The sequence below is a fragment of the Gracilinanus agilis genome, chromosome 5 (assembly GCF_016433145.1).
Source record: "Gracilinanus agilis isolate LMUSP501 chromosome 5, AgileGrace, whole genome shotgun sequence".
NCBI classification, from domain to species: Eukaryota; Metazoa; Chordata; class Mammalia; order Didelphimorphia; family Didelphidae; genus Gracilinanus; species Gracilinanus agilis.
Window position 1 is genome coordinate 161,836,747 of NC_058134.1, and position 13,815 is coordinate 161,850,561.

The 13,815-nt window shown below is 36.7% G+C and overlaps 1 protein-coding gene and 1 pseudogene across 1 annotated transcript in view; both read right to left on the reverse strand.

The window, feature by feature from the left end:
• The window catches only part of CACNA2D1 (calcium voltage-gated channel auxiliary subunit alpha2delta 1), a 644,980-nt gene that overhangs the window by 98,440 nt on the left and 532,725 nt on the right, over positions 1-13,815 (reverse strand). Inside the window, exon 12 of the mRNA XM_044679055.1 lies at positions 10,291-10,395. Coding sequence (XP_044534990.1) covers positions 10,291-10,395 — 105 coding nt within the window. The remainder of the gene's footprint in view (positions 1-10,290; positions 10,396-13,815) is intronic.
• Positions 5,651-7,809, reverse strand: LOC123249220 (annotated as a pseudogene).

A 13,815-nucleotide genomic window follows, 5' to 3' on the forward strand; every position in this document is an offset into this window, starting at 1 on the left:
TAGTGTCCCCCATGGTTCTGTTTTGCAAACCTTGAAGCAGTATATAAATGGTAGCATTCATTAGTTATTATTATTATCTCAAAAAAAGATGCTTAATACATGTCTGAATTAAATTGAATAGAGCAAGTAAAGGAAATACATTAAAATTTCTAAGAAAATGGACAGGTAAGATGGAAATTTAATGTTTTGAAAGTTCTAAGTAAGTAAGTCAATAGGGGTAACTATGCAATTATATCAAAATCTTGGATAATATCATGAGAATTTTATGACTGAATCTGAATCAGTTAACTTGCAAAGATTCTCAAATTTTAATACTATACCATAGACCAGTGATGGGCAAACTACTGCCCAGGGGCCAGATGGGGCCCCCTGAAATGTTCTGTCTGGCAGTGACATTATTCCTAATCTGACGAATACAATGAGTAGGATACAAGACAATGAAACTTTGAAAGAGTTGCTTTAGAAACAGAGGGACAGAGGAGCATTTCCTTTCCTTTGGCCTCCTCTTTAAAAAGTTTGCCCATCTCTGCCATAGACTATAGAAAAAAACAGTCAAATAGAAATAGATGTAAAAAATTAAACAAAAACAATCATTGAGATATTATTATTCATTGCCTTAGTTTTAAGGTCAGTATTTTACTAATAATTTAAAAGAAAACGTACATTGTTTTTAGGGAGGCAGAAAAAGGACTAGATGCCTCCCTTAAGCTTCATAATGCATTAATTTCTATTAAAGATTTAACCTTCTTAAGATATTAACTTCTTTTATTAAATAACTCAGAGAGTACACTAGTAATTATTTAATCTCAGCAGCTATGTGCTTTGCAAAGAGAGTGACACTATATTAACTTTAATAATTAGTAAGAAAATTTGATTGGGTTACTTGGAGATTTTCTTAATGGCAGAAACTTGAAAACTAATTGAAAGGACAAAAAATAAATCAAAGAATAAATAAGTTTAGCAGTTCATCACATAAAGAACATTTGAGTCAAAATGAAGTTGTGCCTATTACTTGTAAGCTAAATTATTTGGGGCAAATTACTTTGCACCTCTGGGTGTGTATCCTCACTTGTGAAATGGGGGTATTGGAGACAGACAGACAGAGACAGAAAGAGATATATTTGGAGAAAAAATTGTAAACCTTCAAGTTTCAATGGAATGTGAACTTGTACTTTCAGATTTCTTCATTTATTTATTTATCTTTTACCATTTAAACTCTAGTCTCAGCATTGATCCAGTGACAGAATAAAGTAGTTTAAACATTTTTGAAGCCATGCTCCTGCATAGGATGATTAGAGAAAAAAAGGTATTCTTTTTTCCCCACAGTTCCTATGTGACTGTCATTTATCACACAAAAAGCATCTACAATAAATGTCATAAGAAGGAAGCAGGAACTTTTTCATTTTTAATTATTATCTTAGGGATCTTTGAAGAATTATTGGCAATGAAATATATTGGTGGTGAATAATGATGGACTAAAGTACATTGATGATGATGATTATTTTTAAAAACTTTACTTTCTGACTTAGAACTAGCACTAAGTACTGGTTCCATGGCAGAAGAATGGTAAGGATTAGGCAACTGGGGTTAAGTGACTTTCCCAGGGTCACACAGCTAGAAGTGTCTAAGATCAGATTTGAACTCAGGACCTTCCATTACTAGACCTGACTCTCTATCCTCTGAGCCACCTAGCTGCCCCTTAAATACATGAATTAATGATAGGACATGTTATTGATATGTTTCTATCTGGATTCTCACTAGCAAATAATATTATAATATAATAATATTAAAAAAACAAATGCCATTTGTGCTGTTATTATTTGATATAGGCTTAACTATAGTGGAGTAGATATCTTCCAAAATTCCTTGTAGGTCTCAATTTAGAAAAGCTATTGCCAGATTGCACCCTTGATGATTTTGAGACTCCAAAAAATTATGAACTTGAAGGCCACATCCAGAGTTTTATAATTTGGTAGACTTGAAGCATCATTTGATCATTCTCTTTTTTCCTCTATACTGCAAGAGATGGCCCTGCACTTTGCCAAGTCTCACCACAACCTTTTATTCTCCTGATCTGATCTCCTTCTAAGGAGCTTGCTCATTTGATTATTTCCTCTTTTGCATTTTGAATCAATCTCTTAAAACCCACAAGATCCATCTTTTTTGGCCTAGAAACATGTCTAGTCTCTTCCATCCTTTAAAATGAACAAACAAAAAAATCCTTTTACTTAACGTGGCTTTCATTTTGTTGTCTCCTACAGAATTTTCAAATGCTTTGCAATCTGGCTTCTAACTCCAGTCAACTGAAATTGTTCTTTCCAAGATTATTGATGATATCTTAACTGCTCTGTACCAGTGGCCTTTTCTCCACTCATATTTCTAAATCCCTATGGATCTGGACACTACAACCCATCTACCCTTTTCTTCTATAACATTTTAATTCTCTCTGTCTCTTCTTTCATTTACAAAGTGTGGTCATTCCTAAGGCTCTCTTGACTTTTCCACTCTCTTTAGTCGATCTCCTTACTGATCTCATTGTGTTCCAAAATTATAATCTCTGTGCAGATTACTCCCAAATTTATATAGCCAGCTCTTCTCTTCTCTTCTCTTCTCTTCTCTTCTCTTCTCTTCTCTTCTCTTCTCTTCTCTCTCATATTCTCTTAAATAGTTAAAAACTATTAAATATTTTATCTGGGTATCCTGTAGGCATATTAAACTCAACATTTCTAAATCAAAAATCGTTATATTTCCTCTAAGGTCCATTGCTCTTCCAAACGAGCCCACTGCATTTCCAATGATTCAGTCCTCCTTGTTTGTGATTTGAGTTACCTGTGACTTTTCCACCTTCCTCATACCCTGTGTTTAATCAGTTGGCAAGTCTGGTTGAATCTATCTTCAAAATGTTGCTCATATCTTTCTTTTTTAAAAAAATCTCTTTTTATCTCTATTCACTGAAATACTATACTCATTACTTCTTGTGTGTCCATTGAAGTGGTCCTAAATGTACTCCCAGCTTCTAGTCTTTTGTCTTTCTAATCCATCCTACCAGCATTGCCTAACTCATAAAGAAATAAGGGCCATTAATTCATACTTTACGATTCCTGTGGGCCACATATTGACTTAATTTCAAAATGTTATATTGTTACTCAGTCATTTCAGTTGTGTCTGACTCGCTGAGACTCTAGTTAGGGTTTTCATGGCAAAGATACTGGAGTGGTATCTCATTTCCTTCTCCAGCTCACTTTACAGATGAGGAAACTGAGGTAAACAGGGTTAAATAACTTACTCTAGTCACAGTTAGTATATATCTAAGGCCAGATTTGAACTCTGCATTTCCTCTCTATAGGTCTAGTGCTTTAGTCTCTGTGCCACTTAAGTTACCCAAAAGGTAATATTATCATGTTTTGTTATTTTTTCATGTATTATGTTAAATATTTTTCAATCACATTTCAATCTGTTTCAGGCCACACTTAAGATTTGTGGGACACAAAGCTCTCAGGCACTGAGTTTTGCACCTCTGATCCATATAATAGTCAAATGAATACTCCCAAAACACAATTCTGATTGCTGTCTTATCATAGAGTATAAAATCCACTATGATTCCCTATTGCCTCTAGGATGAATTTTAGATTTCCTAGTCTTTTTTTTTTCAAATTATTTCTCTTTACATATTACTCTGTTCCTATCAACCTGGCCTATTATTAATTGTTCATTGTTCACAACATTCCAACTCCCATCGCCATACCTTGGCATAAGTGTTTCCTCATGCCTGGAATGTGCTCCCTCTTCACCTCCATTTTTCGTAGAATACATAGTTTTTGTTAGATCCCATGTGCGGCTTCCCCTGATTCCTTCAACTGTTATGGTTCACTTCTTCCTGAAATTACTGTCTTTTTGCTTATCTAAGTACATGCTTTAAACTGTCAGGAGAAAAGAACTGATTTCCTTTTTTTTTTTTTTTTTGATCCTTAAAGTCTAGCCAGTGCTAAGGACAAACAATCGCCTTCATAAATGTTTTTGAATTATTTTGAATATTGGTATTTAGTGACAGTTCACTTGAACAGTAAGAACATGATGCATTCATATAGTTAAACCTACATCAATTAAGTGATAACAAAGTTTGCCTCAGATTCCTCATCTGTAAAGTGAGCTGAAAAAGGAGACAAAAGACCCCTACAGTATCTTTGCCAAGCAAATGGGATCACAAGAGTTGGACACACTGAAAGTACACACACAGACATACACACACACAAATATGTACATGTATGTGTGTTTTCTTGGCTCAATGCAAACTTTGTTACATATATAAATATGTAGGCATTCATGTCTTATAATATTTTGTCCGTTTTATATCCCTCTCATAATCTGGATCACAGGTAAACACCGTGTGTAAAGGTCCCTGAAGTCAGGGCCTCTCTTTGCTTTTGTATTTGTATCCATAGCACTTAGCATAGTGTCTGACACATAATAAGGGTTTGATAAATGCCTTTTCTGTTTGTCTTTGGATGAACTATTTTAATTCTTCTGAGATCTTGGTATTTTCTAGTTCACAATCATATCAGATTCTTGGTAGAATAAACATATTAAAATAGTAAACACAGAACAAATATAAAGTATCCATTGAAAATAATTTTATGTCCACATAATGGCTCATCAGCTTGAAAACCTTTGTCATTTTCCTTCATTCTCCATTCTTGTTTCTCTCTCTTTGCCTCTCTCACTCTCTCTCTCTTTTTTTTTTCTTTGCCTCTCTGACTTTGTTTCTCTCTGTCTCTCTCTTTGTCTCTCTCACTCTGTCTCTCTCTCTTTGCCTCTCACTCTGTCTGTCTGTCTGTCTGTCTGTCTGTCTGTCTCTCTCTCTCTCTGCCTCTCTCACTCTGTCTCTGTCTCTCTCTGTCTTTGTCTCTCTCACTCTGTCTCTGTCTCTCTCTGTCTTTGCCTCTCTCACTCTGTCTCTGTCTTTGCCTCTCTCACTCTGTCTCTCTCTGTCCCTCTCTCTCTCTTTGCCTCTGTCACTCTGTCTCTGTCTCTTTGCCTCTCTCATTCTTGTCTCTGTCTCTTTGCCTCTCAGTCTGTCTGTCTCTCTCTTTGCCTCTCTCACTCTGTCTCTGTCTCTGCCTCTCTCACTCTGTCTTTCTCTGTCCCTGTCTCTCTCTCTCTTTGCCTCTCTCACTCTGTCTCTGTCTCTTTGCCTCTCTCATTCTTGTCTCTGTCTCTTTGCCTCTCAGTCTGTCTGTCTCTCTCTTTGCCTCTCTCACTCTGTCTCTGTCTCTGCTTCTCTCACTCTGTCTTTCTCTGTCCCTGTCTCTCTCTCTCTTTGCCTCTCTCACTCTGTCTCTCTCTCTCTTTGCCTCTCTCACTCTGTCTCTGTCTCTTTGCCTCTCTCATTCTTGTCTCTGTCTCTTTGCCTCTCAGTCTGTCTCTCTCTCTCTTTGCCTCTCTCACTCTGTCTCTGTCTCTTTGCCTCTCTCATTCTTGTCTCTGTCTCTTTGCCTCTCAGTTTGTCTGTCTCTCTCTTTGCCTCTCTCACTCTGTCTCTGTCTCTTTGCCTCTCTCACTCTGTCTTTCTCTGTCCCTGTCTCTCTCTCTCTTTGCCTCTCTCACTCTGTCTCTGTCTATTTGCCTCTCTCATTCTTGTCTCTGTCTCTTTGCCTCTCAGTCTGTCTCTCTCTCTCTTTGCCTCTCTCACTCTGTCCCTGTCTCTGTCTCTCTCACTCCCCAAGAGGCACAGACTTTATTCTAATATGCCGCCTGGTGCCAGTGGCTGCTAGCAGTGGGGTAACACAGTTATTAGGGTGGGTTAAGGGCAGTCGCTGTAGGGCAGGTAGAATGGGTAGAGGGTGTGTAGCTCATATCATGCCACAATAGCTACTTTCTTAGGAAAGCCTCACTGTTGAGAGTCAAGACCAGGCCCTGGTGTTTCAGCATACTGTGAACATTGAAGCCATCTGCTGGCATCGGATTGGTGGTGGTCAGGTTGGTATAGCAGAGATGATATTCTGAAGCATCTCTTCATCTACATTACCAGGGAGCACAGAGTCACCCCAATACTGGTGCTGAACCAGGTCCAACAAGTATCTGGGTTCTGAGGTCATCGGTTCCAAGGAATGTATCGTGTGAGGGTCATCCTGCATCGGCCTGACTGTCGGGTCCACCTCGAGGCCCAGCACACGAACCTTCATGGGCAACATATACTACTAGCTAGTTGGACTCCTTGGGCCATGGGCAACACCACCTCTCCTTGCCACACTGGGGAACAGAGGCTCCTCTTCTGGCCTGGCCAGGGCTTCCTCCCATCACTGCTCACCTCTGCCTCACGTTGGTCTTGGCATAACTAATTGTTTTGAAGTTCTTCTGACACAGTAACTTCAAGTAGGCTATCTAACTGGGGTGCTGCAACAAACACATCTGGGTGCAGGTTAGTGAGGGCCAGGCAAGTTTCCTTTTAACCCTGCAAGAATTCTACCTGGGCTTGCACCAGGGTCCAGTGTATGGAAACTAGAAGACCATAGAAGCAGAGCAGGAGGACCCTGGCAGGGTCGGGGGTCCTGGGGTCAGCACATTCGCCAGGCCTGCGAGGTATCCAGCACTCAGCATGGACAGATCCTAGTTCCTACATGCAGCAAGAAGGCACTTCCTGGAGTGCCAGAAAAGGACACTGTGGGAGAGTAGAAAGGGTGCTATTCCCCATTTTCAAATCAGTTGCTAATCCTGTTCATCCAACCAATTCCACAAGTCCACATCTCTCCATTCATACCACAAGAAGCCCTCATCATTTTTCATCTATTAGAAAACCTGCTGGGCTGCCTGAACCCTCATCATCGCCATTCAATTCAGCCTCCACATAATATCTCCAAAGCAAAATATGATGTGCCTCTCTTGCTCAATAACCTGCAATGACTCCACATTGCCTTTTTGATAATAGACAAATGAATCTGCAAAGCTTTTCAAGACTTTTATATCTAGCTCCAGCCTCTATTTCGAGTCTGGCTACGTACACGTTTCTCCCTCTCATGGACTCTATCCTCCAGCCTAACAAAACTACTTGCTATTTCCTGAGAAGGACATTATCCTGTCTAATGGCACTGATATAAGCTTCCTGTGCCCCTATGCCTGGAATATTCTCTCTCCTCACCTCCATTTTTTAGGAACTCCAGCTCTCTCCAAGACTGAACCCAAGTGCTACCTCCTTTTAAATTGTGAAGTCTTTGTGTACAGCAACTTGTTTCACAGTTGTCTATGTATCCCCAATACCTAGAATAGTGTCTAGTACATGGACTCCTTAATAAATGTTTGGTGATTTTTTGATTCAAGGTCCTTACCTGATTCTTCAATTATCAGTGGATCTCTGAAATTACTTTTTATTTGCTTAAATATATCTTTATTTATTATCTGTACATATAATGCATTCCAAGAGTAGAAAGTAAAGTCAGGGTAGGGGCTGCCTCATTTTGTCTTTGTAGCCCAAGCTCCTGGTACATGTTATAACATTTAACAGAGGCTTTTTGAATTCAATGGTTCTTTTTTAAAGCATCAGAAAACTCACATAAATTTGGATGACATCATCAAATTTCATCAGTGGAAGGAGACTTAGAGGTCATGTGATCTAGTTTCCTTATTTCACAGATAAAAATATCGAGGTGAGAAAGGCTCAGTTACTTTTCTAAGGTCATACAGGGAACAAATGGCAGAGCAGAAACTTCTGCCAACCAGTCCAAAGTCATTCAAACCTTTATTAAGTACATTAAACCTGGATTGTGCTTGAGGCACGACTCTAGTCACTGGGGACACAAAGATGACAAATGGCATTGTCCTTGCTTAATCAAGATTAGAAGGCTATGTACAGCAGGGGGACATCAATAAGTACAGTACAAGGCAGAGGCTACAGAAGTGTTTGGACAAAATACTACGGTAAAAAAGAAGGGCAAAAATCGCTGTGAGATGGGGAGGATCCGAAAGGCCTCAAGAAGAGGGAATACTGGGAGATGGGTGGTGTTGCAGAAGGCATTGTAGGCATGACTGGGTGTGTGAAGGTAGCAGCTTGCTACTGGTCTAATATATATATATATGTATATACATATATATATATTATATGTGCATATAATATATAATATAAGGACAGAAGGCAGCGTCAGAAAGGGACTTATCCAGCTTTGCTGGATTATAGAGTGTATGATGGGCAGTAAGTTGAAACATAGTTTAAAGTGAAGGGATCCTTCATGACTTACTGCTGATCCTTTTACATCTCTGTAATTAGAACAATACATCCTACGTGTTCTGTTCTCTAATTGCAATTTGTGCAAAAATGATGCTCCTCTCCAGAAAAATTAAGTCATACTTCAAAGGGCAAAACTCAGACCTGATATAGGTAGTTGTAGCATTTATTGCAGTTTTTAAAAGGAAAGTACTTGAACTTGAACATGACTCTCACTATAAGATTTAAAACAACATTAAATTAGTTTGGTTGGAGGTGGTCAAAATACAAAGAGTGGGTTTATTTAGCATTTTTCCCCTAAAAATCTCTCTGACCAGGGATTTACCACACACTTACACCAGGATAATAATTTGTGTTTACAATGATGATTCTAAACCACTCTAAGTTAAAGTATCTTCTCAATTACTAAAGGGAGATTAAAGTACATTTTATATACCTTTAAGCGAATTTTACCATATTTGAATTTGTCAAATTGTGTAACAAATGCCTGATTGGCCTAATTGCCTCGCTCAATTTGTCAGAAGAGTTGATTAGGATGATCACTCCATGCTCTGATCATGACAGATAATAGATGATTTAATGATAATTATAACTGAGCCGATGCATCTCTGATGGTAAATAAAATCTAAAACCCCTTTAGGTAGATCTCCATCAAGCCCCTCGAACACTATTGTTTGCTTCTGGCACCCTTTTTAAAAAGAAGCACCCTTTTTCATTTGACTCCCTCATAAAAGTGCCACTTCTTACTTTTTAATAAGAAGTGGAGTTCGTAGAGGGCAAGTGTTTGCAATTGGGATTCATTTGTTTTGAGTGTTGCTTTACTACAGATGGGATACATATGTTAGTAGATGGTAGAAGGGACCGGAATGTTTTACAAGTCCTCCCAATGTATTAGAATGGCTACCAGGGTGGACAATACAGCATACCATCAATCAGGCTAGCAACTGATTTTCAAACACTTCAACTTTCACACTGTTTCAATATTGCTGCTGACCTCTTTGCTTTAAAGTGGGTGAAGAGCTGGATTTGGAATCTGAATTTAAAGGGGGATTGGTTACAATTGCAGATAGCTTCACACTGATCAGGCACTATTTAAATCCTAAAAAATGAGTGTAGTGCAAATGAGGCTACATAATTGAGTATAATGTTCTTTCAAATTCTTTTTGAAATGTAATATGCAATGATTTTCCTTTTAAAGAAAGTTTGTTTCCAATTCCTTTTCATTCTCTTAAATTATTCCCATCTGCAACTCACCCCATCTCTAAGTCTGTGGGACAGTGTCGCTATGTCTCCCCATGTCTCTGTATCTCCCTGATCATTCCTTTTTTGTTTTGTTTGTTTTTGGAACCTATAGAGATATGAATAAGGTCTCCACTTATGCAGCTTCCACTCTCAGTAATATCAGAATAGGAGCCGATTTATCAAATTTTGGGTACCTAGAAAATGTCAGGAGAAAAAAAGGAACTTCTCAGAATCTCGTACCCTGTAGGAGGTTTCTGAGAAGGCACAATAAGAATCGAATGAGATGAAATGGCAAAGAACAACTGATAGTGCTTTTTCTTTTGACATTTTCCACCAATACTATTATGTGTAATACACATGTGTGAGTGTGCATGCATATGTCTATATCACATATATGTTCTATGTATGCACAGGTAAAATATATGTTTATCATACCTAACTTATTTAACTAGATTTATTTACATGTCATCTCATTGTAGATAAACCGTAAGCTTTCTTGGAGTCTGTCACTTTTGTCTCTGCATCCTCAGTACAGAGTGAGATCTTAATAAATGCTTATTATCATTTGATAGGGGTGGGTTGAAAATTATATGGTTGAAAGAGAAAACATACATACAGGGTGTCCCAGACCCACAGAAAAATTGAGAAAAGCAATGCTGAACTCTACTAGACCATGCCACCTCATCTATCTCAAATATCAATTATTTTTAATTTTAGAAATGACTTCATCTTCCCGGTCTTGGTGAGCAATATTTTCCAACAGCTCCTTTACTCCCACTCCCAACCAAAAAAGAATTAGAAGAATTTTTTTAATATGGCAAAACGGTACTTACTTTTTTGTCTTTATTATATTTGGTGAAAATCTCTTGTGCTCTCTCTTCTCCTCCATCCGTAAACAACATGATGATCTTATTACAGTTGGCTCTAGAAACATTATACTGTAAAATAGATGTATAATAAATTATTCACAATTATGATTAGGATACAAAAGAGCACATAAAAAGAAGCAACCAGGAAAATAATTGCTATCAATATCCATTAACTTACATTTCACATATTTATTCTTTCATCCAGGTTTTTAACATCTTCTCCAAGTACAGAAAAGTAAGATAACACATTAACTTAATCTAAAAAATCTTGGAACAATTTTATCTCCAAGCCCTGAAGGGTAAAAAAGTACTCCTACCTTTGTGCAAATAGACTTTTATGAAAAAAAATCTTTTTTTATTTGTGAAAATATTGAGTAGCAAAGAGCTATCAAATTAATCAACTCTTTTTTAAAGCTAAATATTATGGCTTATTAAGATATGCTCTCATGATTATGATTTATTTCAATCCTTACCTAAAACTTGGAAGTTTAGGCATGTTGGGAATTTCCTTTAATTCCCAATTATCAGGGGAGAAAAAAACCTTACTTTTTGCTGTGGAAAGAAAATCATGTGGAACCGTAACTGAACAAAAAATCTTTTCATTAAATGATATCACTTTATGCTAGAATTTTGCCAGAATCAATTTTAAGATAGTATTACAAAATTGAAACTATTGGCATCAGTGAGTTTTAATAAAAGTGTTTTGTTTTTTGAAAAAAAAAAGATTTGCCATTTTTAAAAGATGGGTCAAATTTTTGTGAATGATCAGTTTGGCAGTAAAAGTAATGATTTATTATCTCTGAAATATTCCTGTCATAGGTTTACTGATACTGATACCTTGAATTCCACCATTTACATCCTTTGTTTAAAACTTTGTTATCTGTTAAATTTTTTAAATCTTGCATTAATAACATATGTACATAATCAGATCCTTTCCTGAGAGTAGATATTGATTGGAAAAAGAGGAATGGCATGAGGGTATTGGGATCTAGGGTAAGTGAGGAGCAAACACTAAAGAAAATTTCTATTTACACTATCTGAGTTCTGCATTGTTCCTAATTTTCTGAACACTAAATTCTCCACTATATCAGAGCACATTATAGTAAAAATTTCAATCAGTCACAACCAGAAGCATGTGAAAATGCATAGACAGCTTATAGAGAAGTAATGGAAGAGAAATAAATTATTATTTTAATACCATTAAAATAGATAAATGAAAGTAAAGTTAATAATAGGTAGAATATTAAATCTCTGACTATAAATGATCATTCTAGTGCAAATATCAATAATATGGAAATAGGTCTTGATAACTGACACATGTAAAACCCAGTGGAATTGCACATTGGCTATGGGAGGGCGGAGGGAAGAAGGAAGGGAAGGAACATGAATCATGTAAGCATGGAAAATTTTTCTTAATCAACAAAAAAATAAACTAAAAAATAAATAAAAATTTAAAAAAAGAACATTAAATCTCTCAAATAGTACTATTTCAGGGAGTACTACTTGTAGAATTAATTCAGACTGGTATCTAAGGTGGTGCCATGGGGATCAGTGATAAGTCTAATTCTATGTAACACCTTCATCAGTGATGTGGAAGAGTGAATGCACTGTGCTGGAATGTAATTCCTGAACTGCGAGGAATTAAAATATGGTTCAGCTCCAGTGAACATTATAGAAATGTTATCTTACAATATGAAGTGATAGGAGCATTTGAGAGAACATCATAATGATATTTAACTTGAAAAAGGTAAGCCATGATGATGGAGGGAAGTTGAAACCCCCCCTCCCCAAAACAAAGATATTCCATACAAAAGAGAAGAATGGAAAGCAGAAATTCTGGGAGAGACTTTGGGAATAACTGAGCACATATTAGAAAAGCACTTGCAAATGTTGTGTGTTGGCACAAAAGGCCAATATGATTTGGATCCTGTGCGCAAAGGCAGCAGGTAATGAATCTGGGACTTAATATTTGCTCTCTAGTGAGATTGCTTCTGAAATACTACATTTGGTTTCAGGCACCTCATTACCAGACTATTATAAGCAAAACTAGAGGGAATGCAGAAAGGCAAACCAAAATAATTAAAAGGCTATGACCCAGAAAACTTGATTACTATTTCAGGGCCAACCCCCCCCCCAAAACATTCAGTTTATAGTAGTGTTCCCTTCCACTTCTGAAAGTAAAATTTTTCCAAATCTATTGAGAGTTAAAATAAGTAACATGGCATTTCTTTTATTTTTTAAATACTAAAATGAGTTTAATATACAAAGTCCAAAATGCTTACACTTTGTCTATGTTTTTACCCTAAATATTTTTAGAAAATAATGTAGGGCTAAAATAAAATGAAAGATGACTGGCAAAATCCCCCACACCCAATAGACTAAAAAACCCCTTCAATATAATTTATAACTTTTTGCTATTTTAATAACAATTGATTGTCTCTAATTTGAACCAGTACCCACATTTGTTATTTTTCTTTTGGGAGGAGATAAGAGAAAGTGCCATTATCACCAATACTCATTAGCAATAGCCTGATGATAATGCATTACATAGGAAAAAAAACCCAAAACTATTATTTTGCTTCTATTTTTTCCAACAAAGATTGATATTTTAATTTTTAATGACAGAATGAATTAGACATCTAACAGGAAAGTGGAATAAAAAAGTATGGGAAGACATGATAAAAAAGCATCCACTTATCCTCATTAAGTTAAAAACATGTGGTTAAAAAGGGACTATATATTTAAAAAAATGGCCCCAGAGGGAAAAATTAAAAATGAGTAGAAATTGTAGAAAGGCAGATTGTGGTTCAGTATAAAGGGGAAAAATCCTTTATAAATAGAAGTATCAAAAATTAAGAGTTGGCTAAATAGGTAGACTCTGCTCTTATAGCATGCTCTTTCTTTAAGTAGAGGGTAGATGGTCATTTACTGGTAATAAACACAGGTGATTCCTCTATGTAGAGGTTAGATTAGTGGACTTCTGAGATCTCTTCCACTTGAGAGATTCTATGATGCCAATAAAGTAGCAATGTATATTGCTTGTGTATATCTTTTTTTAAAAAAACCCTTACCTTCTTCAATAGTGTGTATTGGTTCCAAGGCAGAAGAATGGTAATGGCTAGGAAATGGGGGTTAAGTGACTTGCCCAGGGTCACACAGCGAGGAAGTGTCTGAGGCCAAATTTGAACCTATGACCTCCTGTCTTTAGGCCTGTCTCTCAATCCACTGAGCCACCCAGCTGCCCCCTCATGTATATCTTTAATAATTAAAGGAAATTTTTGTTCCTTCTGAGCTTATTCCAAAGGTTATGATATTATTATATTATTATAGCCCTTTGTATTTTGAACACTCATGTAACTTCTCTTCTTTTATAATATCAGTGGCATCATGTTTAGAGTATAAGTATAGACTGAAAAACCACTGAATACTTTGGTCACCAAAACAAGATGTTTAAAACTAAAACGATTCTCCAGTAAATGATGACTGAAA